The following is a 27,742-nucleotide window of genomic DNA, read 5'->3' as shown; positions in this document are numbered from 1 at the left end:
TCAAAGCTCTTTTTTTTCACTATAAGCCAATTTATAGTGTGATTTTCCTACTGTGACAGATCACAATCTCGACATATAAAGCCAACATTGTGTTCTGTGTTTGAGGTTTTTAAAACAAATCCAACCACAAGATGGCAGCAGGAGAAAAGATTAACGTTGTTAGTGTTGCACTGTACACGATGAAAGGTTAACATTTTGCCTATTTTCTTAGTTGTGCTTTTTTATTTGTTTTCTTTACATTACCAAAAGGACAATGACACCTAAAAATATCTGAATTTTTAATTAGAAGCATTTTTAGAATGTGTGTATTGCTTTTTACAGGAAAGTACTATCTACACAATATCTCAGATTCTAACCATTTACAAATATGACTTCTGTCGTTAAATGTCTTAGACTCACAACCTTTTAATGTAAAAATATCATACATGCACTTTGATCAATTGACATAATATAGACTTGTGTTGTTTTGCCTTTTCCTCACGTTCATGTCAACTTTCTGTCCCAGAATCCAGTGAAAAAAATTCCAGACACTCATGAGATCACGCTGCAGCATGGCACTAAAACGGTAAGGCTTTCGCCTCTAACACCCAGCCAGTAATTAGAGCTGGTGACAACTCTATTCTCAGTTGACATTGAATAAAATTCTATTTTTATCACAAGCTTGTAAACAGTACAACTTTTGCTTATATTATGCACACACACACAAACATCTGGTTTCGGAGGCCTCTCATTGGATTTTCAGTTAACATTTATCTCACTGATTTTAGCCAAAAGAGCGGCTGTGAGGCTGTTACTTTTCTGCTTTTGTTTAGTCTGGTATCCAGATCTAGTACTTTTTCAGTTTTTAAACAGTTTAGTTCTAAATTATTGAAGAATAAACTTAAAATATTTGGGTTGTATTTAGGTGTGAATGTGCAAGTGAATGTGAGCGTGAATGGTTGTCTGTCCCTGTGTGTTGGCCCTGCGACAGACTGGCGACCTGTCCAGGGTGTACCCCGCCTCTCGCCCTATGACAGCTGGGATAGGCTCCAGCGCCCCCCCGCGACCCTGAAAAGGAGAAGCGGAAGCGAATGGATGGATGGATGGATGGGTTGTATTTATTTCTGTGCCTTTTAACAAAGCCAACATGACTGTATTGTTAAAGATTTCTAGTATTATAACTAGTAATCAGCAGCGGCTTGCTTTCTGAGTTGTACAGGCTCATAAGTTGTCTCTTGGTTTTAAACTGCTTCCTCAGGTGTCTGCTTTTGGCTTGGACCCCTCTGGAGCCCGCCTGGTGTCTGGTGGATATGATTATGACGTTCGATTCTGGGATTTTGCTGGGATGGACCAGGCTCTGCAGGCCTTCAGATCTCTGCAGCCCTGCGAGTGGTACTGAGAACATCAACACACCTCCTTAACACGTGTTCAATAATTAATTTCATGTAAACATCCACTACACTGACTGCATTTCCATGTGCCAGAGTGTATACACTTTCACAAACACACACACATCACCAAACCTCATGCTAACTCTGCGACATCCTCTGTTTTGATGCAAAATGAGCCTTTTGAGAGCAGATGGTTAAGATATGTGTCTGTTTGTGTGTTTGCATGTGTGTTTACTCCGTGTTTAACTAAAGTCATCATCAAAGATCAAATTCTTTTTTGCTTTTGGGAATCAGTGGGCTGAGCTGGCGCAGGTTTCCCCTTATTAACGCTACATTTAATTTGATTACAGTGTGATCTAGGAGTCTGTTTGGTTTACTAACAAGCTGGGCTTCATATAGAAAGTTGTTGAAGCTTCCTCGGCCTGGGAACTGAATCTGAGGGCTCATGTTTCATTTGCTCTGACAGAAAGCATCTGGCTGATCTCACATTCAAACAGATTTCCACCTGGTCTTGCCCTTGCTCAACCAATCAGAAGCGTTTATCTAAAACGGGGTGGGTTATTTTCAGTGAATACTGTAGTATGTTTACATTTTTCCAGTGCTGATTGCTACCTCTCGCTTTGCTTTGCTCTAACTGTTTGTAGGGTTTGCCCTTTGATAATGCTCCAAGCAGAACTGAGAGGTTCCAGACTAATAAGCATTTGCACATTAACCTCACAATGTCAGCACCCTGCCCCTATTTTTAAACATCAGTTTTTATCAGTGGATAATTTTCTCTGTGAAAGCTTTGTTTTTTATACTTTAAAAACACTTTATTAGAAATATTATGCTATTGTTATAGTTGGGTGTCTTTGTTTATTGTTGTAGGCCAGTCATACAAATAATCAGGTACATCAGATGTTGAGATGTTTTGTTCTTATAGTTGCAAGTATCTGGTGTTTATTTGTGCCTGAAAAAGTGAAGAATTAAAAGCTTCTTATATAAGAATGTTTTAGTGAAGCAGTCTTTGTTGTGCTGTTTTTGTGTCTCCTCAGCCATCAGATCAAGGCCCTGCAGTACAGCATCACCGGTGATGTCATGTTAGTGGTTTCGGGCAATGCACAGGCCAAGGTGTTGGACCGTGATGGCTTCAGTGTCATGGAGTGTGTGAAAGGAGACCAGTACATTGTGGATATGGCTAATACAAAGGTATGCCTGCTGACTGTCAGTTTCTACAATAAAATCTAACGAAACAATAACAATGCACTCCAAGAGGATCAGACGAGTGGCAATGAACACACGAGTTTACTAGAAATGTCAGTAATAATCGCTCACTGCAGTCAAACGCCACACGTTATGCCAAAAAGTTACTCCATTGTTACAGTTTCCACATCTGCTTTAATCTGAGTCATGAAAAATTTGTTCTTCAGAAAATATAAATAAAAAGAAAGTGCTGCGTGGTTCTGTAAATGACATAAAACAGGTGCTCATCAGTACGGCGAAACAACTCAATAAGTGCAAGTCTAACCAAGAGATTTCCTGAGGCTCTCTTGGTTAGAATTATAAAAATATTTAATAGACATGATAAAATTATAAAATAGTTGGAGCAAGGAAAAAGCGACCTACATGTATCCAGTAAAAAGTCTTCATCACACCCTGATAATGAAGAAAAACAACTCCCTGTCTGTTGTTTTATCACATTTGTAAGCATGCACAATCACTGTGTCAGTCTGGTTATTATTTTAGATGTTTACGATACATTTTGCTATCATTTCACTGTTCCCTTGATTTTTTCTTTGAAGCCAGATTGTAATACTACAGATGTGACTGATCATCTAACAGCCCATATTTTCTACCCATTTCAACTTTTGTGATGCCAAAGTATTCTGAGATTTCAGCATTTATCTCGGAGAGTAAAATCACAGCTAATCATAGTAAAATCTTATTAAAAAATATGGTACAAGTTGTAATACTCTAGAATGTTGCAGGTATTCGTGTTTTCATTTCTATAGCAACTGCGGTCTACCAAGGATTCACTGCTAATTCCAAACATGCAGCGGATGATCTGTTCTTCTGTGCTGCGGGTTGACCCTGCCAGTGCATAATGGTAGCAATGTGTAGTTGGTTTTGTTTTTGTATGTGGGGATAACGATGTGTGTGCTGTGTGAGAAGCCAGCGGCACTCAGGAAGAGAGGAACACATGCTTTCGGGACTGTCGCGGTTCATTTCTTGCATATACCTGAATCTACAAAGAAGGATCTTAATTGAGTGTCCATGTTTGGATTTTATTGTGTTTAAGAAAGGCCATATTGGTAGTCAATGAGCATCTGTGCCTGCTGCACTGCATTTAGACATGGTTTATACCACCCATATGAATTACTTGAAGTGAAGGCCCATTGATCGCAAATAGTGTTTTCCTTGATGTCCTACATTCTTGTCCTGCACAGTCACATCTGGTGCTGATGGGGGAGTTTGGTTCAGTGAAAATGCGTTTTGGACGGGTGACGGTGTCCCAGTCAATTAGCTGTGTCTTATGTGATAATTAAGTCCTTGCTTTTATTCTGTCTCTGTTGACAAAACTAATTTCCTTCCTAACTAACCCCACTGTGTGCAGAGATTTGTCACACGCAGGCCTGCACTGTATGTACGATCACATGGTATGTATGATCACATGGTATTGCTTCTGTCTCCCTGAACATGTATTGCTGTCAGTGATACTTCTCTGAATAAATACTATAGACAAGACAAATTTCCATCAGCAGGTGAAAATAATTTTTGTACTAGTTCCAATTTTTGCATAAACTATTCTTCTTATTCTTTCAGTATTCCCAAATGTAAATGCTAACACAGACACTTTTCTGGCCTAAGGAAATTGTGATAATAAGAAACTGGGCTTGCCCATCCGTTCTTGTCTGTTTGTCATTATAATTCTTTGCGCTTACTTTTGTTATCGATATCTGCTGTTTTTTAGTCTCTCGCAAGTTGTTGTGAACCTGAGAAGCATAATGCATTTACTGGAGAAGAATAATTTTCCATTGTTTTCTGATGATTACACCAGAATTAGGAAAAAATGTTTCATTAAACTAAAAGAATTGCATTTTTTTTTCTAATTTAAGGAGAAACCTTAAAGTCCTAAGAGATGCGTTCATTTACTTGGCAACTGGATTCCATGCAAGCAAGCAGTGCCTTGCCAGTTTAATCCAGTTCTGGTTTGGTTTGGGTTTCGAAAGAATCAATACACGTGATACATATGCTTTAGGTAACATACAACAGCTTGCATACAGTATTCGGCCCCCTTGAACTTTTCCACATTTTGTCACATTGCAGTCACAAACATGAATCAATTTTATTGGAATTCCACGTGAAAGACCAACACAAAGTGGTGAACACGTGAGAAGTGGAACGAAAATCATACATGATTCCAAACATTTTTTACAAATAAATAACTGAAAAGTGGGGTAATTATTCAGTCCCCTGAGTCAAAACTTTGTAGAACCAACTTTTGCTGCAATTACAGCTGCCAGTCTTTTAGGGTTTGTCTCTACCAGCTTTGCACATCTAGAGACTGAAATCCTTGCCCATTCTTTTTTTGCAAAAAAGCTCCAGCTCAGTCAGATTAGATGGACAGCGTTTGTGAACAGCAGTTTTCGGATCTTGCCACAGATTTGAATTGGATTTAGATCTGGACGTTGACTGGGCCATTCTAACACATGGATATGTTTTGTTTTAAACCGTTCCATTGTTGCCTTGGCTTTATGTTTAGGGCCGTTGTCCTGCTGGAAGGTGAACCTCCGCCCCAGTCTCAAGTCTTTTGCAGACTCCAAGAGGTTTTCTTCCAAGATTGCCCTGTATTTGGCTCCATCCATCTTCATATCAACTCTGACCACCTTCCCTGTCCCTGCTGAAGAGAAGCACCCCCAGAGCATGATGCTGCCACCACCATATTTGACAGTGGGGATGGTGTGTTCAGAGTGATGTGCAGTGTTAGTTTTCCGCCACACATAGCGTTTTGCATTTTGGCCAAAAAGGTCCATTTTGGTCTCATCTGACCAGAGCACCTTCTTCCACATGTTTGCGTTGTCCCCCACATTGGCTTGTGGCAAACTGCAAACAGGACTTCTTATGGTTTTCTGTTAACAATGGCTTTCTTCTTGCCACTCTTCCATAAAGGCCAACTTTGTGCAGTGCACAACTAATAGTTGTCTTATGGACAGATTCCCCCACCTGAGCTGTAGATCTCTGCAGCTCGTCCAGAGTCACCGTGGGCCTCTTGGCTGCATTTCTGATCAGCGCTCTCCTTGTTCGGCCTGTGAGTTTAGGTGGACGGCCTTGTCTTGGTAGGTTTACAGTTGTGCCATACTCCTTCCATTTCTAAATGATCGCTTGAACAGTGCTCCGTGGGATGTTGAAGGCTTAGGAAATCTTTTTGTAGCCTAAGCCTGCTTTAAATTTCTCAATAACTTTATCGCTGACCTGTCTGGTGTGTTCTTTGGACTTCATGGTGTTGTTGCTCCCAATATTCTCTTAGACAACCTCTAAGGCTGTCACAGAGCAGCTGTATTTGTACTGACATTAGATTACACACAGGTGCACTCTATTTAGTCATTAGCACTCATCAGGCAATGTCTATGGGCAACTGACTGCACTCAGACCAAAGGGGGCTTAATAATTACGCACACCCCACTTTTCAATTATTTATTTGTAAAAAATGTTTGGAATCATGTATGATTTTTGTTCCACTTCTAACGTGTGCACCACTTTGTATCGGTCTTTAAAGGAAGCTAGTGCCTTTTTCACGCTCATGCAAAGCTGTTTTGAAGGTTCCTGTTATTGCACAGAGGAGGGAATTAGTGAGGGGCTTCACGGACCATTTGTACTTTCCTGATCATATAGCGAGTGCATATTTTACCATAAAATTTAACAGCTTAGCAATTTGTAGTGCTTTTTAGTCATGCCATTTAGTCAACAGCAGGTCATATGGAATTATTCTTAATCAGTTATTAATATGGTGTGTTGTTAAAGTATTTGACAGTGAACAGACAGGCCCTCTTCCTGATCCACACATACCAATGCCATTTGGTCAGCTTCTGCTCATGCAAGGCTCTGCTTCTTGAGCGTCCTGTCAAATAGCAGTATGTCTTGTCTGAAGCCCCTTCGCAGCACACTGAAGTGTTCCACTCTGACCTGGCAGCCAGGCAGGCCTCTCTCTGGGTTATACTGCTTTGAAGTTATTTGTTATGAGTAATTCTCCACATGACTCTCCAGCAGAGGAAATGTGTAGAAGTTACAAAGAGCAAAGAGCTCACTGTTAAACTGCAACACAGCCAGCTTCAGGGCCTCTGAGTTCACTAGCACAGTTGTAAAGTGACGCTTATGTCGAGGAAATCTAAATGTTAATGTAAAGTCAATGTATTACAGTGTAACCTAATTAAGGATATGGATAAAGGACTCACATTTGTAATGCACAGTGCTGGAAAATTCACCATCGGATTAATTATCTGGTGACCTTTTGTGTTGCAAGTTTTGCCAAAATGGAAAAACAACAGCTGTCTTTACTCTTTATTTGTGCGCACGATTACGAAATATGTCTTAATCTCCTTTAAAGTTTCTAACAGCACATGCTAGCTACTATTTCTGTGGCTTGCCCTTGAATATAAAGTGTTTAAAAACTGCTGTGAAGAAAAGGAAACTCTCAATATCTGCTGCGCACTGGATCCAAAATAAAGAAAGCCACTGGAAGCCAGCCACAGGATATTGGGTCATTTTAGTGCTTGTTAAAAGTGTGCGTTTGTTTATTTTCACTTTATGCTTTTTTTTTTTTCAGGGCCACACAGCTATGCTTAATTGTGGGTGCTGGCATCCCAAGATTAAAGAAGAGTTCATGACCTGCTCCAATGATGGGTAAGTTTTAACCAAGCATTGTAAGCTGTGAGTTAAAGGCAGAAGCCTACATGCCCCCGTTGTCTTTCTCGCGCTGTTACATTGCACATGTTGTGGATCCAGTTGTTAAGCTTCACAGTGAGCCGTCTTGATTTTCAGGGAGGAGAAAACAGAAATGGCTTTTAGATGGGCCTTGGTGAGTCTCTTTGTGACTCACCAAGCATGTGTATTTTGTATAGTGAGTTTTAATCTTGGCTGATTTTATCTCTTTAAATGAAAACAAACCTTTGGTCTTTCTAAACAATAACTGTCAAACCAGCCTGTGCCATTTATAGTAATAATCATTGAGAAAGTCCCTCAGGAAATTGAAGAGTATGCAGTCAGTGAGAAATACCCTTTCTCATCTTCAGAGCACTGCTGATAGCACAGTGACACCCATCATACATAGGCCACACCTCTTTGATACGAAATTAATGTCCAGCATTATATTTAGTAATTCTTGCTGTCGGATTTTCAAAGTAATGCTCTCACCGAACAGACTTTCCTTGGCTCTCATCCCCTCCGTCACCAGCAGGGAGTCCTCTAATCCAGACTATGCCTCTGAAAATTGTAGCATGGCCTCATAGCTGTGTGTTTGCACATGGCATATTTATACTGGATGTTGTCCAAATGGAGCCCTTTATTTGTATGCAGTGATTTAGACCAGATCAACCGCTGTCATACACAGATATTTATATTGTTTGCTTCAGACCGCAGAGTTTTAACAGTCAGCGACATCCTTAAATCAGCACTAAACCTGTAGAAGCTGTAATTCTTTGTCCTGTGTATAGGTGTGCGGGAACATTTGTAAGGCAAAGAGTATGACTAAGCTACAGCACATTGATGAGTCTAAGAGAGTGTGACAGACAGCAGTAGAGAAACCTAGGGCTATCATCATTAAGGAGAAACAAGGGCCCGGCTTTGCGGGCAGCCCGCAGCCCAGTGTTTACCAGTGTTACTGCTCCCCCAGATGTGGAGGTTGGTTTAATTAGCTCTCATTGAGGCTCTGGAAATCCTCCCCTGGCACGTTAGCATTGGGTGTTTCTCCTGGCCAGCTAACAGGAGAGCAGCAGAGAGGAGCGCACAGGGAGCCATTCATAGGCAGAGGGGCTGCATGCAGGAGAGGTTCACAGCAGCAGACCCAGTCGGTGTGGCAAGCTGAGTCTCAGAGATGTGGCAAAGACAGAAAAGAGGAGGGGGTGGGGTGGGGGGCTGGCTATGTTGATTTACAGGTGGAGGAGGTTGTTCCTGGTTACATTTTCCCACCTTATTCTGTTGGTAATGTGCTCTGCAACTTGGTGCAGAATTTCACTTTATTGGTGGACACACTGTCCCTGAACCTACAATGTTTTCAATCAAAAATCCTTTTTTGTTGCTTCGGAGCAAACTGCATGTTACTACAAGTCCTAAACAGATAACTTTAAGCACACAAGGTTTGCAGAAGAATGATTAAAATTGCGATATGTGTGATATGTTGCTTAAACTACAGTTGCCACCATAACGTAAATATTAATAATATATATTTGTGGGGTTTTTTGCTTGACTCAGGCTATAATAATTTGGAAGGCTGTCCCTTCATATTAGTTCCTTTCGTTTGCTCACTTTTAATTTATGTGGGTTTACTCAGTGATTTACAACATCACAGATGGTTTGTCGAGGATCTTACTGTCTATGGATCTTTCTACATTAATGAGACTGTTCTGTTGCCATGAAGGTGTGAAACACACAGTACCATCACTGAAACCTTATAGACATCTATGCTTTTCAGCATGGATTATTAATGCTTCAGTTATTAAGGACAGTCTTCCTCCTTTTCTTTGTCTCACCATCCACTCCATTCACTTTAGTGAATAAGTATGGATTCTGCACAGGGGCCAGGCGGTAGTCAGTGGACGTCTTGAGAATGGGCCAGCAGTTGGCCAGTAGTATGAGAGGCTGTCAGCTGCTGTCTGTCTGCTTCAATATTAGACCAACATCCAGGCTTTTCCAGGTCTTTCTGCCTAGTTAGAGGCTCTTTGTTGTGTTTACTTGAATAGGTTATTAAGCATGATCACTGGACCGCCCAGCTTCTTAATTAAAGATCCCCCAGTAGTGTGGAATCTCATTCATTAAGGGCTACCTCCCAGCGCCTTGAATGATTTCATTAACCCATACTTTTTTTCCCCTCCTGGGAGGAAGTGGATGAGAGGGAAGCACTGATAATATAGCAGCAGGGTGTTCTCAGAAACTGTGGCTTGAATAGGGCTTCAGTAGAACTGTGCGAATCGAGTCAGTCAGTGAAAAGTGTTGCGCTGTGTGTGTCAACATTTCACATTCTTCTGTCATTCTGTTTGAGAGCATGCAGTTGTAAAATGAAACAGTGTTTTCCAACAGTATTCATGTTTGATCCTAAGGAACAAACCGCACAAGTATGAAGCAACTTTAACTGCGTCTGAGTCTTTGGTGAATGTTTGAAAGCCACAGATTTTATTTCCAAGAAAGTGAAAGCAATACTTGCTGGGTTAACTCTCAGTGGAAGTATTTCTTTGGCAGGGCTGACCTTGAAGTAGTAAAACAGTTAAAATATAGCTGTGACTTGGTGTATATATATTTTTTAACTTCTAATGCACCAAATCTTTAACACTTAACTAACCACATTGCATAAAACAGTTTACCAAGTATAACACTGGAAAGATTTGTGTTGTTGTTTTGAAGGATAGGACATTGGTGATTCTTGGCTTTACATACGTAGTTTTATAGTGCCTAGGAGAATGTTAAAAATCCATGTTATGTTCCTTTTTTTTGCGACTGAAATTTCAGCCAGTGGAGCACAGAGGACAGGACAAATGGCGACGTTCTAATTGGGCCCACATGTTACTTCTGTCGAATCTTGAAGCACACTTGAGCATGTGTACACACAAATACACACAATTTGAGGAATGTTTCCAGGAGGTTTGAATGCCAGGGATTCCCTTCGTGCTGGCCTGCTGTCAGGGCTGCAGCTGGACTTGGATGTGTAGCTGTATACAAGGAGACCCAGAGGACAACATGGCAGGGCCTTTTACTGCTGACAAATTGTTTGTCTTTGTGATGTGCTCAAACTAAACATTTGATTTGAAATGTGTCATACCAGAGAGCATCGACAAACACAAAGTCCCATAAAGCAGATTTGCGATTTAACGCATGGATAAATTGTGGTAGTAATTCATCTTGTTTTGCGAGAATGGTACTTTTGGTTAGGCTTTGTGTAAGGTCGTACTTCTGTCTCTCACTCTCTCTGCTTTTGTCTGCTGTGAGCGCTAATTGATCATTTCTAGCACTGGGATCTTGACGAATTAGCAAGTCAGTTGCTTTTCAGTGCCCTTGGTAATGGTTTACTTTCAATTTTAAAGGAAAGGAGAGTTAAATGGATGACATATGAGGAATGACTCCTCAAAGTGTGGGTGAGCATGTTGGGGCAATTCACTGAACTGGACGGGTTCATCCACAGTCCAGCACATCTCCAACTCTTTCCCACCTTTTTTTTTTTGCCTGTCCCATTTGGATCTTTAGCCATCAGAATTGTTGTCTGAAGGCCAAGAAAGATGCCAAGTGGATTTACTTTACCAAGTGGATCATCATGGCCTTGCCATATTGGTCCATTTGATTGACCTTTATTATAATTATGTATTTATTTTATTTTCATTTTTTAAAGACGGGACAGACATGACTGGGGGATAGGACAGGGAGAAAGAATGAAAGAAAAATAAAGGGGAGAAGAGATGGTGAGAAAGAGGGGAAGAAAAAAAAAGAAAAACAAACAAAAAAACAAGGATCACCTGTATGGAGATAAAAAACCAGAAGAGAAAACAAACAACAAAGAGCAACATAATAAAAACAACACCATCACAATAAACTAGCTAACAATAGATAACAGTAGATACTTTTTTAATTTCACCTGTTGGGAATGAAAAAAGAAAACAAGCAGAAGAAAACGAGAGCAATAGAATAAACAACATCACGATGATATATGGGAATATAACTGTAAATACTAAATATTAAACATTATTGTGCAGCACGTAAGATCGACAGCGCACAGTGTGCTTTGAGGTAGGAGCCAAAAAGGGTGTCGTTTGTGTGTGAGCACCCGTGTGTACACCTGTGAGCATGAACGCGTTTGTTTTTATAATGTTCTTTCATGTAATGATCTGCTTGCTAACTCTTTCCCACCTTACATTGCAAGTGTTCCATATTCTGCCCACGAATGCACATACCATAGCTTCAAGGAGTGCATTAATCCTTTTTGTTCAATTTAGAGCCATGGCTGAATTTTTGACTGACAGTAGCCTCTAGTTTGTTACTGTGAGAGCTGTGAAATACAGTGTTTGTTTCTTTTGTCAGCGAACTGGGCTGCAACTTATCACACCTTTGCTTGATTAAATCTGAAAACTTGCCTTGACTCAAGCTCAAGAGATATTTTTCTAGGCATTTTGCCTTTTGTAGTGTATGGTCTCACCCGCCTTGCTAGTGAGCAGAAACAATGTTGTGAAAATGTTGTGAAGTTTTGTGAATGAGTCTGTCACTGTACCCACAGCCCATCTGTGCCACAATGGCCACAATCTTCCTCCTTTTGATTCATTGCTTGGGTACAATTGTGTGCATGCCTCCTAAATCCCTCTGTTATCTTCTTTAGCTGTGATGGAAGATTGAGCATCTTCCCTCCTAATCCTCCTTTCTCATAACAGAGCCCCAGTTAGTCAGTCAACCAGGAAACAGGCAATTCAGCCTATCACTGGAATTCGACCAATAAACAACCTTATACAAGACGAACACTCTTCTTTTCCGTCTTTCTTCTTCATCCCGTAATCTGGAAAGGTGATCCTAGCAGCCGTCACCCCCACTGGGCCTATAACCTGATGTACAGATAAAACCCGGGGCCTAGGGAGCTGTCACTCCTCAGTTGATGTGTCAACGACTGTGCTACCTTGTAAAGTGCACATGCACGACTGAGGTTGAATGGGTCTCATTTTATTGCATTCACCCCTCTGTCTGTGAAGCGTTTGTGCAAGAAAAGGGGGCTGCTGATTGAAGGGAAAACAGGCCTTTGAGAAATGGGAAATGACAATGTTATTACCTGCTAATGTTTTTTTGTTCATGCTGTGTATCTTTTTTTTTTTAATATATACCTGTTATCCCCCTCCCCCAACCATCCAAAAAATAAAAATAAAGAAATCAAACTTAAGACTGATGTTAACTAAAATTATTTAAAGTTTTGGTCCTTTAATGGGGGATAGAATAATTTTAACCTCCTAGGACCTGGCGTCCACATATATAGACATCACATTTTGGGCTTATTTAGACCAAAATACTCTAATTTTGCTCTACAAGGGCCTGATATCCACTTACGAGGACATTATACTGCTACTGTTCTATCAAAAATTTTAAACGGATATACTCATATGTGGCTCTGGTTTTTCTTAAAAACAAAAGTCAGGTAAAAAAAAAATCTGGTAATTCTTTGTTTTTACATTCATTGGGCCCCAATATGCCCAAATATCAAAGAGAAATTAAAAATGCACTCCGTGGAAGAGTTCGGGTCTTAAGAGGTTAAAACTAAAATTAACCCCTTTAGATAGCCCTCAGTTTCCCACAAGCATCTTACTCCCGACAAGTGACTGTGTGCAGTCTTTCCCCATCACCTACGCTCTGCTCAGCACTGGTGGGCTCCAGCCTCTCTGCTCTATCCCTCTGACAGCCAGCAATGCCATGTTTTGGAAAGAGTTTCTTACGATAAATACCATTCCAGGTTTTGTGTGGTACATGAAAGGTCATGTTGTCTTTGTTGGCTTGACACTCGCCCACAGTCTCCTGTAAACAGAATTGAGATGTCTGTGTGAGGCGGCAGGTGGACCAATATGTCACTGAGTTTGTGGCTACCGCTCTTTATCCCTCACTCACACACATACACATGGAAATCTGCTGTGTAAACAGCTTACTGTACAGTGCAGAAGCCTTCAGTTTGCATTGGAAAATATGATTTTATACATGTGGCCTTTGCACTTTTTTCCCCAGCGGGATTTTTTCTTTTCTGTGATTTAACAGCTTTCATGTTATGTGGATTTAAACACAACTATGCATCAGAGTTTTATTTGACCCTTGCAGGTTTTCACTCAAACCATATGTCTTCAGCTGGCATTTGTATCACATTGTTAGACTTATCCAAACACAGTTGAGTGTGTGTGTCTGTGATTTTGTAGCCGGCCACAGTGGAATCCTTCCCTGGCTGTTAGTAGCAGCCCTGCCTGTATGTTTATACTCCCCTGCTGACCCCGTGACCCAGAGGTCAAGATACCCACTAAAGCAGGCAGTGGGTTCACAGACACATTTGGATGAACTGTGTCTGTCACGAATGTTGGTGGGAGCATGTGAGGTGCTGGCTAGGCATGTCGATGTGTACTAACACACTTCCAATAAATAAATGTGGGAGGTGAAGTCTGTCTCATCACTGGTGGGCACCTGAGTTAGTGCTGTTATCATTTTTTTGCTGTCTTTACTTTATCAGTCTGAGATGATGCAGAGCTAGATAAAGGAGAAAGGCAGATAAAAGCATCATTTAAACTCTATATTTATTTGCAATGTACAAAAATCTAAGTATTAAAACTGCATTATTGTTGCATTTTTTTAGATGAATGCTCATTTTGAATTTTAAGCTAGCAACATTTGTCATAATGCAGTTTTAGTGAATAAATCAATCAATAAATAAGTTTATCCTCTGTATGACAGCATATGTAGCTCCAAAGCATGAATACATCATACAGCATTAGCGGTGCCTTCGCAGAAAGTTTCAAACCCATTTTTGGTTTCGATCCAGCAAAGAACTGTAAAGTGTTACACAGACTGACCTGTATCCATGAGGGCTTATTGTTTTACTCTCATTTTATGACGTTTTGGAATGAAATCTCTCATTTGTATTTTACGACGGGTCTGCATTCAAACCCCCACTCTCAGTGCTCCAGGTTGTGTAATGTGTTCAACAGATGTAGGAAAGAGAATCAGGATTTCATGGACGCTTCAGACGTACCTGTCAGACTGATCTACTGTTGTGCTCTTTGCAAAACTTCTCACCCTGCGTCACAGAGCTGCCTGACCTAAAGTTTCACGAAATGACAGGGGACACTGTATCGCCACAGTTCTGATTTATTATGGTGGATGCAGGTGTTAAAGAACAAATATGTTGTGAGAGATGGACGTTTTTTCAGTGATTCATGACAACCGGGTTAGGATAAATTAAATTATCTGTCTGTTCACAGCACTGTGCGCACATGGGACCTTAATTCAGAGAAGAAGCACAAGTCTGTGTTCAAGCCTCGCTCCTTCCAGGGTAAGAAGGTCATCCCCACATGCTGCACCTACAGCCGCGACGGAAAGCTCATCGCAGCGGGCTGCCAAGATGGCACCATCCAGATCTGGGACAGAAACCTCAGTGTGAGTTTTAAAACACAAACGCATGCCAGCCGCCGGCAATGTGCAGTGGATTGTAAACATTGGATGTCTGTTTTCTTATGGGCTCAAGTACAGAGTCATGAGACTCAGGTCACAGGCCAGAGAGGTCAGAGGTTGGCAAATCGCTAAGCCCAAGGAATTTAAATGCTTTTGTCTAAACTGGAAATAGCCCAGTCTGAAGTATTGATGTGATCAAATATTTGATCTGATGTTGATACTGGGGGGAAAGCCAGCACATGTTATGACCCCCCTAGAGCCACTCCCCTAGCATGGCTTGAAAGAGCGCAGAATTAACTGATGGTTAATGATTGAGGTGAGTTACATGAAAGTTGCTGGGAGGCCCAATCACAATTTCCCCCTGCACATTTTCCATTTAATTAGGTAATTAGGCAATTAAGTGATCAAAGTGTACATTCCTTTCCTCAAGATTCACATCGTTGAGGTAATAGTTGATCTTGGCTTCTGGCAAGCAGTGCGCTCACTTATTTGAGTTATTTGACAAATCAACACTGTTGATAAAAATGACTTCCATTCAGGGTTAAGAAAGCATGACGTCCATCAGATCTTTTGGGTGACTCGAAAGTTTTTTTCACTGATTCTTACTCCGTAACACATTCTTCAATGTCTTCATACTAATTTGCTTCATCTTTTCTCCTTCATGACTGCCCCAGTGATGTGATGTCAGTGTCTGGGCTCCAAATGCGGCTGTTTCCTGTTTATTGGCGACAAGGCATATCTGACAGTTTATTGTTCTTCTCATTAGTCACACAAAACATTTACCTCCATGAATGGATGGAAAGATGAGAAAGGGAAAAACAGTTTAATGGACCTACAGCAATCAATTTAGCAGGCATCATTGCATTCTGGGAGATTATAGGCTGATATTTTGTCATCAAAGAGTCCTTAAACGCTGAAAACGTACATTTTAGGATTGAACATAAAAGTGAATAAGGATTATTCATTATGCTTCTATTAAACATATACACTGCTTAATAGAAGCCAGTTTAAGGACAGTTTTTGACTATTTGTCGGTATAAGTCTAATTTTAACTATCTGAAGAATAATAAGTTATTTTTCAGTACATTTGTTCTCTAATTCTTTTGTTCCACTTCATATCCTTTCATCTGTTCAGCTCTATCTGTGGTCAGGGGTGAATGCTTTTGTTATTTTGTGTGAGAACAGAAATAGTAATAGTAAGCTGTAGTGAGTGAGTTGGAACAGACTGATTGGGCATAAAGGCTTATCCAGATTAGGGAAATGGGAAGTAGTTGTCACGTTAATTAATCCAACAACCGGCTTCATAATCAAATACAGTGTAGTTTGTATGATTTTTTTTTTTGTGTGTGGCTGTAACGGCTTTCCTATTGTATGTCTTTGCTTCTATGAACCCCACTTTATATAGACTCCCTTCTCTGCTCCAGTCACCCATCATCCCACCCCTGTGCTGCTCACAGCAGCATGCTTTTTGCAATTGGGTTAAAGCTCTCAAAATTTATTACCCCTCCTTCTCCAAGCTAAATATTTACCCTGCGTCCCATAGCAGCTTACAATAGTCATGGCTGTTTCCTGACCACTGGAGCCTGTCCTCTCTGAATGGCTCAAGAATTTAGTTGGTGCCCTCTGCCCTAATCAGCAACCTGTGCTGCTGACTCGAATTTAGCCACAAGCCTAAAAAGGAGTTGACCTCCCGATGCTTTTATTGCTGCTCCCTCCCCCCGCTTTTAAATGAGGCCTATCTGCTGTTGTATTGCCACTATTACTCATGGCAAGAATATGCAGGCAGATCAATCATGATCAATCTCATACATGACCTTGATCTATGGCTCAGTCTGAAGAGAAGCTATTGAGAGTGACACATCGCGCTCTTGAACCCTGACATGAGTTGATTGATCCTGCGATGGGAGTCAAGTAGGTCTCGTTCGGTGGACTGCCACAGAGGGTGATTGCATGTTCATTCCCTGACCAAAGGGGTCGGTGCCAGGATTGCAAGACTGCATTTAAATGGTTGCCAGGTAATGTGCACTTTGTGATACTGGGTGCATTGATGGTCCAGGTTTTTTGCTCCAAAACATTACCACAGAGACCTGAGGAATGTTATGGCGTCATAGGTGAACTTACATGTTTCCAGACTTCAAAGTGGGACCCCAAAAGAGGTGGTTTTGAAAAACTACACCGTGCAGAGTATTACGGTTAGGTGGTGAATCAGATATGCAAGCAAAAAGAAAAAAAATCTGCCACATTTTCAAGCTTTTGAATAAGAGCAAGCTGGTCCTGCTGTGTCTTACTTTGATCTTATATTGCTCTTGATATAAAAGTAATTAAGAGTCCAGACTCAATTTCATTCCATTAATCACTCTTATAACACTGCTTTTTCTGTCTAGAAGTGGATTTCGGTTTGGTAAGCGTAGGAGTTAAACATAGCTGAAATTAGTTTTCCACTTGATCTGAAATAGATATTAATTGAAAAGAAAGATATTCAGAGGTAGTTCATTATTGACTTCATTATTACATGTATGAGAACATTGACTTACTTAATGATTAGTAAGTCAAGGTTTTTGTCTTGCCAGAGACATCAAATATACCGATGAGATCCTCAAACTAGGAATTCATAGCATAGATCAGGTTTTTGTTTGGGAAGTTAATATATTTACAAGCAGCATTAATCTTGACAACAGATTTGAGGTTGTTTTAGTCATAGTTTGTTTTTTTTTTACTAAAATGCCATTTAGTTTTATTCATAATTTAAGCATCTGAATGTTTTCATTTTATTAGGCTAAATGTCATAAGATTACAGTAGACTAAATCTAAAGTTGATTCAGTTGACCAAAATATAGAGTGTAAACATTTTTTTTTTTACCTGTGAGACCTGCTTCGTGTGAAATGTGTCCATATGTCCACCCCTCTCTTCCTCCAAAGCGTTAACATTTTGTTGAGTTTTCATTAGAAACAGGGAGTACAGTAAATAGTTGTACCGTTTCCTGGGGACAGATTAAATGTGCTCATCTAACCTTACCATAGAAGGACATCACTTCTGATTTGATCACTTCCAAATACGTCCCGCCTTTCTACACAATTTAATTAGTTTCGATTGGATTTCGTCTCTCCAGCATGCCTCTCGTTTTTGCTCGTTGATGAAAGTGTTAACACCTTTCATCAGCTTTTTTTAACTTGTGCATTAGCTTTTATTTAGTTATCGCCTTGCTTTCACCAGAAAAAAAAAATGTCATTAATAAAACTGTGATGAAAATTATTGGTCAACGAAATTAGCATTGATTACAAGGGAAGCTATTCTTGGGTATTATCATTCTTTCTAATACCCAGCAGGAGGCAACTCTTCTAATTGAAAAAAAAGAAATCCCCATTATAGAGAAGCCTATAGCTTATTTTGTTCTCTGAATTTATGACCCTAGTGTCACTCGCTTTTAGATTACTGTCAGATCCACCCCTTGCTCATCACGTAAGTTTTCAAAACATCAAGACTATCTCCGTCTTATACATACAGTCTAGGTCCACTAAAAGATGTTAGAGAAGTGTTTTACAGAAAAGCAATGCCAACGCTATCATTATTGTGTCCTTTTTTGACCTTGAACAGGACTTGGAAGAAAAGAGAAGCATGTGCAAAATATTCCTGCCATCTATAGCCTTTTGTAACTGAGACATAGAGGAATACAGTTACTTTACCATAGCGAACATTTGGATTATCTAGAACCTCTTCGCCACCACCACTTGTTGATTTCCATGAAAGATCAGAGCAGCTGTTAGGACTGTGGTTTGGCCACTCAATCCTCAGGGAGTAACAGAGGTCAGAATGAGATGTGAAACTAACTGAACACTGTTCATCAAGTCTTTCAGGTGTGCTGTTGTAAAAGTATGAAAGGAGCTGAGATAAAGAGCCCTGCAGTATTTATGTAATGCTCCGATAGCGTGATTTGGAACAGTTGGTGCTGCGGTAGATTGTTATCATAGTCTGCTCAGGATGAAACCCAATGCTGTGTTCCTTCAGCTATGTATCAGCTCGTGCTGCCGAATGTGTGCGCGCATACGTGCATGCATATATGGAAGACTTTCATAATTTACTGGATGCTGTTTATAAAAATACGCACATTAGCTTACTGAAAAAAATCTTAATCATTTAGCTTCGTGCCTGCTGGCTGGAGAAGAGGCTACAGCTTACAGAGGATGTCACAAGGCGCGAGTGAAGTTTCAAACAGAATCTGGTTTCACAGGCCGGCTGTGTAGATTAGCACAGGAAGCAAACGCAATGGCATCTGCTAATGCCAGCCAACATCAGGACAGTAAATAAATACTCAAGCTTTCACAACAGCAGTATATGATCTAGAAATAGCTGACGGGGGTGTATGTTTGCAGTATGCATCTAGAACAACCACAAACTACCTATTAAAGGTGCTGCTTTCCCCCAGTTTATGTATAAACTATTTATAAAAAAAAACAACCCTCTGTCTTATATTTATACCCATTTAGCATCTTTTTCTCAGTTTTTTCCTTTTCATTTTTTGATAATTTACTCCAGATTCAGGCAAGGGTTTTCCTATCTGCTGTCTGGTTGTTTGTTTGGATGACAAAAGGAAGTGCTGAAACGTATTTTCAGTTCAAAGAAAACACACAGACAAAAGTATAATGTAACAAAAGGACATGAAAGGGGTCAAAACACAGCGTGTGCTTACAGCAGATGGTGTTCATCTTAGAAAGAAAGATGTCAGATGAAAAGAAGAAGAAAAACCACTTCGCGGAGTGATTCATCACAGGTTGAACAAGTACTCATAACTTTTCTCATTAGTCGAGCTGACGAAAACTGCGGCTGTGCATTTTGAGGTCACGGAACAGGTTCATTCAGATGGGGAAAAAGCACATCTGTGCAGTTCTTTCGTGGAGTTATGTAAAGCAGATTTCATCACCTTCCCCTCGCTGAATATTTATGTTGTAATATTTACATGTTTGATGCCATTTGTTCTCACCCTGAGACTGCACCGCTTATTATTTTTCCTGCAAACCCCTAAAAGGAGCCTCAGTTCATATCTGCTCCGCTGGCTAATTTCATGGTTTGCAACTGAGCAACATGCTAAGACAAGATAATTACAACAAAATGGTTCATGAGCAAAAGCCTCCTGTTCATAGTGTCCTGACTCCACCCAGTTGGTGGTTACCATGCATAGAATGGGTGCAGAGTTACATGAATGCATGTTTGGATACGCCCCTATTGCCCATTTGCAAAGCTCAGTAGTCACAATGGTCATTGCAAGTGATTGCAGGATTAAAATGGGGTCTTCCAAGGGCTACGCATATTATATGTTATGTTTTATCTGCTACTTATTAGCACTGAAATAGCTTGCTTAAGATAAAAAAAAAAAATCTAGTTTCTGTATTAAATTGACCTCTTGGCTTCGCACTTTCCACCAAGTCAATTTTGGTGCAGTAAAAAATGAATAGGCAGATATTTGTAAGATAATTGTGGAGGAAAAATGGAAATAAGTCAGAGGCAATCTATGAGTAAAATGATGATGGGGAGCAGAAAATTATTCCAGGAGAGACTACAGAGACTAAATGGCCGAGGCCTGAAGAAGTGTAATCCACGTTATCTACAGTCCAAGGTAACAGTGTTATCTGTCTCGTGCAAGTTAATAACTTCCCTCCACTTACTTTGGAAGTGAAGTATGGCCTCGTTTCCTTCTGTTATCGCCAGGGCACATCACTCATTCACCTCACGCTCCACTCTCTCCTGCAGTTTTTGCCAGCTTTTCTCTATATTTTTGCCTTATCTGTCTTCCACACTGTGTGCTCACTTCAAATTCCTTATCCGTCTCTTTTTTTGGTCTAAAGCCTGCGTTGCTGCAATTCTCTTTCCACTGATTTATTTGCATTCCATTTGGGATTAATGAAAGTGGAGCTGTATAAACCAAGGTTATGTTTGTTTGAGTGTTAGCAAGCCTACTTCCCAGACTGTTGCTTCATCAGCGCCTATTAATGATCGATCTTTGAAATCTGACTGTTCTCAGGTAAAAGGCGCTGGGAAGTAAACGGGAGGAAGCAGAGAGGAGGGATGGTTACTAGGGGCAAGCATTCTGGATATCCCCATGAGCTCTTGGATTGCCTAGTTGATTGATTTGGAAAATTATTAGATGAATCAGCAATGGAAAAAAAACATCTCTAGACGAAAATCTAAAATTCTGTTAATCTCTTGCTCTTTTTAAACTCAGGAAGTGCAAGAAATGGTACAGGCGTGTTGGGAACCACTATTTATACAGGGTAGACGTTTGAATTGGCTGGGAATCGTCAGGAATAATCGTTTAAATCTTATTATCTGTCTTTACCCTGCAGACTACAAAGATAAGTCCATTCACTCTGTCTTTTCTCACCTCTATACCATGACCTCGAATGAAATGCCATTTAGCCTTCTTAGCTTTCACTGATACATGCTCGTCATCACAGCCAAGATGAGTAGGATCACGTTCTCATTCTGTATATAGCAACATCCCAAGGAAATGTTCACAAGGGCAGAACTTTACTCACAATTTAGTGAAAACGCTGCCTCAAGGTTGTAATTTGCGATGTGCAATTTACCCCTATGTTTTCATTGCAGCTGCTTTTGCCCTGTAGCCAGTTGGGATGTAACTGTACCAACTCTGTTTTAGGATTGCACATACCCATTTAGCAAAATAACAGTTATTTTCAAAAGTCAACTAATATGCTGATTCAGTAAAAACAAAGATCAAACCCAAAAAAAGTATTCAGTTTACATTTACACGGGACAAAAGAAATCTTCACATTTGAGCATAAAGTACAGTTTCTAAATTCCTGCCAAATAAAAATGGTTTTTGACATTTTTCTGTCTTAAACTGGAAAATTATATGACAGGAGGCAGTGGCTATCCCTGTTGCCTCACAGCAAGAAGGTCCTGGGTTTGAATCCAGTCTGAGGTGGACTTTCCCGTGTGGATCTCTTTATGTCTCTGTGGGTTTTCTCCCACAGTCCAAAGACATACATGGGATTAGGTTAATTGATGAGTCTAAACTGACTGCAGGTGTGAACATGGGTGTGATTGGTTGCCTGTCTGTGTGTGACAGATTGACAACCTGTCCAGGGTGTACGCGGCTTCTTACCCAATGGAAAATTATGACTGAATAACAGTTATTATGCTAGTCAGCACTGAGGTATTTAATGATAATGGGTAAAATCGAGGGTAATTACGCTTAAGTTAGACCTATGATAATAAACTTTTTAATTTTAAATGCAGAGTCTTATGCCAACCAGTTACTGGAATCAGCTGTGCATATGTAGACCTTGTTTTCCATTAGCTTGAAACTATAACTGTGTGTCATGAGCATTTCATGGCAGTGTGTAATCACTGGCGGTGGCAGAGATGAAGCAGGCTGATCATCCCAGTCTCTTACTGACTAGGATGAGGTGGAGTTGAGGCGGGATGCACAAAGGGCAGAATGACATAAGCGCAATGGCATTTAAAGCACATGTAACAGAGGCTGATTGGCTCGCAGAAGGCAGGCAAGAAAGTGATTGGGCCAAAGTGATGACCGCAGAGCTGAGATTGATATAAACAGTTGATTAGCCCGAGCACCCAGGAATACTGGAACCAAACGGAACATAGATCTCTCTTACTGAACATAAGCTTCTTAAAATGATAAAAAAAATATTATGGCAAAGTGTCAACGTGTAAGTAGAAATTAAGGGCTCAGAAACAGAACCTTGTGAAAATCCATATATTAGTGGCACCAGAGCCCATTAATATTTCACAATTTCTGTGCCAAATTATTTACTCAAATAATAATAATTAAAAATTGAACGGAACATATTTTATTAAATGAATACTTAATCACCACACTTTGAAGAGTATGAAAAATAATCTTGTCCACTCCACTAGCTGCTACTGTCATCTATGCTTGTTGCACATGTTGTCAAGAAGTGGAATTGTTGATATTGTGCATTGCTAGTTGTTGTTACTGGGTGACGATTGTGGCAAACCACTCATTCAAAGATGGCTAATATACCAAAGAGTGACCCCTAGCAGTGATAGTGTGTCTTTCGCCTGTTGCAGGCTACTAAACTGTGTGCAGTAAGAGTATTACAATACTATTTCAGGTAGGAAAAAATCAAAATACCATCTGTCAGGCAGGGACTTAAAAACTTGCCAAGATAAATGTCTGTGGTCTTGCTGAAAAGAGTGGAGAGTGTGGTGTCTTGTTGGTATTTCATAGGCTCTAAGAGGGCTTTATATAGTTAAATATATAATTTGGTGCTCATAGTGCAAATGGGAACCGTGTGTTGTTTGGAAAACACAGGGAATGAAAAGGTCTTTTTGTTACTACAGCAAGACTAAAATGTCTTGCTACTGAAGCAGAGCAGTGGCAGTTCCATGCAGTGGTTTATCAAGAGGTTGTAACACTGATGATTAATATTGACTGAAAAAAACGTTGTGTTTATGGAAAAACTACTTATCAAGACTTATCGCATTTTTTTTCTAGCTGTCGCTTTGTCTGTGATGTTTATGTGATAAATATTAACATGTTTAACATTTTTGTCCAGTTCTTTCTATTTGTGTCACTTGCAAAACAAACAGAAGTGAACTGGGATCTTTAGATAGGATCTGCATCATGCAGTTGTAATATACATCATTATGAAACCATAAACCTGCACCATGGCTTGTAGAAAGTGATGTCGCTAATGTGTCGCTTTCTCTTTTTCCGTCTTTCTAGGTTCATACAAAGTTCCACTGTCGGCAAGCCCACACCCCAGGATCGGACACCTCGTGCCTCAGCTTTTCTTATGATGGCACGATGCTTGCTTCACGTGGAGGTAAAAAAAAAACAGAACATTAAATAAAGTTTTTTAAAAAAAAAGCCTTACCCTTATCTGCAAAGCTTAACAGCCACAATTTGAAGTTCTGGTCATCAGTACCCAAGCTAAGAGGGTCTGTTTTAAGGTCAAAGATCACTGTTGGGAAGCAGTGGCTTTTCAGTCTGAGTATACAAATAAGCATGGATCATTAACAGCAACACCCTGCAGACTTAGCTTGGTATGTAATCTGGAGAAGAGATGTCTAGCACAAAGGTAAACTGGAATAACTCTGCATAAGAGACCTTCGCTTCACATTATTCTGTAATGTAAATGAAAAATAACTCATACAGCCACGTTCTATGTTAAGGAGGATGCGCTGCACTATAGTAAAGTAAATAACCTTCAGGAAAGTTTTGTCTGTGGTGACTCACAATTTACAGTTTGCCTTTTGTCCCCAACTGTTATTTTTTCCCCCCCTAGGCGATGACACTCTCAAGATGTGGGATATACGCAACTTCAGGAAGCCAGTGAATGGAGTTAGTGGTCTGACCAACTACTTTTCTATGTGAGAGTCTTAACTATTATCTTAATTATAATCTGCCTGTTTGTTGCTGTAAGTGCTTACATATGCATTATTACCCAATAATACATGTCTGTAACTTTCCCTGTTAGGACCGACTGCTGTTTTAGCCCAGATGACAAGCTTCTGGTGACGGGGACGTCAGTGAAGAAAGATGAAGGAAATGGGAAGCTGGTTTTCTTTGACCGCATTTCGTTTCAGAGGGTCTATGAAATAGATGTCACCAACGCAGTAAGTTCTGCCTCAATTCCCCAACAACCACAGCAACAAGATGTTTTCCAGCTCGTTGATATGATATGTTAGTTACAAACAAAGCAGTGACCTTGAACACATAACGAGCAGTGGAAAAGATGATGAATACACAATGACACATAATGAAATCAATATGACAGTCATTCCTTCTCAACATAAGTGGTTTGCGCTCAAGCAAAACTGAAGCATTTAAAATGTTTTGAAAACACAACAGCAGTAGTCTAAGAACTCATTTAAAGATCTGTTTAACCCAATGCATTCCACTGCTTTTTTATGATTTCAGCTTGTGCGTTGCAGAATTTGAGCTAAACTCAATAAACAACTCTACAAAACTGCCTTAAATTATCATTTGAGCTAAAGAATGACTTTCTGCAGATAAAGAAATGTGGGTTTGTTTTTTTTCTTTTTCTCTATCTAATAAGTAGCACAGTTGTCTGGCAGTGACTAGACATTTTCCTCTGTAAATCACTGTGTGTGAGCAGAATTCATCTGTAAACAAAGTATAATATAGCATCATTGAGGTAAGAAAAAAATCAGAGCTCTATGAGCTGAGTTTTGAAGGAGAATAAAGGCAAGTTAAAGGTAAAAGTGGGGCAATGTGACCTTTCCTTAATGTAATATTCCCACAAACCTATTGGCAAGACAGCTCTTGACACTTTTACGCGCACTGCCTTTGAGTTATATTTGAAATTTAATTATCTAAAAACACAATCCGCACGTCCCATTCCCACATACAGAGTACTCTGTCAGACACATGAGCATACTCTGTACTTTAACACTAATCCCGCTTTCTCAGAAATCCATTTGGTGAGGGCAACCAGCCACAGGTGCTGAAATGATTTGCAGAGGTGCTTTCTACAGTAGAAAGCACTTTTTTGCTGCTTCCTGCTCCTCCGCCTCTTTCTCTCAATCCTTCAAACCCTTTTCAGAGATTTAATGGTGTCTATCTATAGACATAACATTGAGTCCTTACTGAAACTAATGCTTTCTAACTCAGTTTCCTCGGCTGAGGCATGCTCCTTCCACATAGGCCATTGAATGAACGAGAGTAGGGGAAAGAGAAAAGACTGTGTGTGTGTGTGTGTGTGTCCTCCAACCCTGCCAGCCAGCTGCTGTTATCTTGCAAAACTTGGCCCAGCATTCACACTAAGTGCACACCCCACTGCTCAGCTGCACTAACTGAGGGGAGTGGAAAAATGGTCAGTTTTTTTAATTAAACCTGAAATTAAACATTATTCATTCCTGTTTTGTAATTGCAATTTAGCTGTCTTAAATAAAATGACTGAGTTTAAATCTAAGCTTTCAGGTGTCCATACACTTGGTAACTTTTGTCATATTGTCCATGTTGTCGACACAAAATGAATTCTCTGATTTCTCTGTTGGTTACAATGTTGCCAAAAAAGAAGAACAGCTTGTTTTAACATCGTGATACCCCCTCACTGTCAACTGATTGACACACCAATACCATGAAGTGTATGTACCAAGATACCTACCAAGTTTTCCATTATTGTTTATGAAATAGTTTCTCAATTTCAAAGCCACATTTCCACTCTGCGTGAGTGGTCTTGCTTTTTTTCTGCTCTCTAGATAGCTAGGGCTTCTGATTGGTGACAGTTAGAAGACACTCCACAAACCTGACAGGACTAAACACTGACGCCACTGAGTACACTTGACCTCTGAGTAATGATAATGCTGTCATTCAGAAATGGTGGCATTATTAATCTGCAAACACCATAATCCACATATTTTATGTGTAGTTCTCAGTCATTTAGACAAAGCAGTTAAAGTTGTGTCTTTTATTTAAGTATTTGAAAAGCCTCACAAACACTTACACACTTGTGGTTATAACATTTGCTCTCACTTTAACTATAGGTAGCATTAAAACAAAAGACCTCAGATGCTTTGGGTCAAAGAGTCTGTGCAGAACTTAACAGCCCTCCTCCTTTGCATCACTCTGTGGACGTTTGTCTTCTCTTTCCCTTTACTGAAGAGGGTAAACATTTGGAAGTGATTTTTCCATTGGCCTTTCACTTGCTCCACCATCTGCCATTCGAAGAACCTCTGGAAGTGTCAGCTCAGTTTCACTTAAAGGATGGCAAAATACCTCTTCCTGTCTTTTCACACTGTGAGCCGTACAGACATCCAGTAGATTTCCCACAAAATCCAGCCTAATGCCGCAGAAAAAAAGATTTTAGATTAAGGAATGATGCAGGCTGCAAGTCGTCTTGGCAGTGCTTTTATTTGTGTTAATTGTACTAAACTCCCAAAATTTACAACCCCATTTGCAAAATAGTTTGGACACACTGTGAAGCGTAAATGAAAACAGAATGCAATGATACAATCCACCAAAGCCCTATTTTTAAACCCGATAAAGGCAACATATCAAATAGTTGCCAAATTTTATTACACTTTTTATTTTTATACCAGCTGCATGTTTCAAAAAAGTCTTAAATAAAACAAAATAAGAATGAAAGTTGTGTAATGCTAGAACAATAAACAGCATCCAGTTAAAAGGGGTTCTGTTTTTACGAGTAAAGAATTTTTCTGTGGGATGGATTGAGTAGATTTCAATGGATGTCACATTAGAAACATGGCATGGCTTTGTAACAGAAGTCACCGCACGGGCTCGTGGGTGCTTATCATTGAAAAAAGTCTGTCACTGTCTCCACAAATGTGAGTTAAATTTCTACCACACAGACAAAAACCTTATATGAACAAGAACCAGCAATCCTGTTGTCTTCTTTGGGTCTGACTACTTTGACTAATGTCTTTTTCCTCCTATGTCCTAAAACCCCTCAGTTTGTTGGCCCACAGGGACACAGAAATAAAGTAAGAAACAAAGAAATGTTTGTGTTTAAGAATCATAAATTCTTCTAAAACATGATTTAAAAGCGTGGTTGGTTGCAGGAGGAATGATTAATAGACTGTGTCTAGCTTAGACCATTTTTTTTCTTGTGTTGAGTTGATAAACTTCCTCACCACAACCGCTGACCAACAACACAACACTTCAAGTATAAATCGGTCACCCACACCTGCTCGTATCAGTAAGTTAATTAGATTTCTAAAGTAATTTTGATGTGTGAATTTAGTTTTGTGCAGCAGATCAGTTATCTCCAGCATGCACTCGGTGAACCTGATGAATGTGCTATTTACTATGTTTACATCAGCCGTCAGCTCTCAGATGGCTCCAGAATTTAAGTGCAGTCTTTATAAAGTGGCGTACCAAGCAGGCGAGTGAAAGGAAGGGCCACCAATCATTTCTAACTAAACAGTCTACATAACCCCAGACCTGGATTCTGGGGTGCGCTCAGGAGCAGGGGTTTTTTCAGGCTTGTTTGGTAAATATTTCAGACACGCTTAAGCTTATCTTAGT

General features: G+C 40.0%; 1 protein-coding gene across 1 annotated transcript in view; it reads left to right on the top strand.

Annotated features, from left to right (window-relative positions):
* The window catches only part of wdr70 (WD repeat domain 70), a 47,246-nt gene that overhangs the window by 2,592 nt on the left and 16,912 nt on the right, over positions 1-27,742 (top strand). The window contains exons 6-13 of the mRNA XM_085165113.1: positions 506-565; positions 1,238-1,371; positions 2,405-2,558; positions 7,174-7,250; positions 14,537-14,711; positions 23,456-23,555; positions 24,018-24,102; positions 24,210-24,348. Of these exons, the coding sequence (XP_085021239.1) occupies positions 506-565; positions 1,238-1,371; positions 2,405-2,558; positions 7,174-7,250; positions 14,537-14,711; positions 23,456-23,555; positions 24,018-24,102; positions 24,210-24,348 (924 nt within the window). The remainder of the gene's footprint in view (positions 1-505; positions 566-1,237; positions 1,372-2,404; positions 2,559-7,173; positions 7,251-14,536; positions 14,712-23,455; positions 23,556-24,017; positions 24,103-24,209; positions 24,349-27,742) is intronic.

This window comes from Neolamprologus multifasciatus, chromosome 7 (assembly GCF_963576455.1).
Source record: "Neolamprologus multifasciatus chromosome 7, fNeoMul1.2, whole genome shotgun sequence".
NCBI lineage: Eukaryota > Metazoa > Chordata > Actinopteri > Cichliformes > Cichlidae > Neolamprologus > Neolamprologus multifasciatus.
The sequence above is the reverse complement of the archived record's forward strand: the minus strand, read 5'-3'. Positions and strand labels throughout refer to the sequence as shown.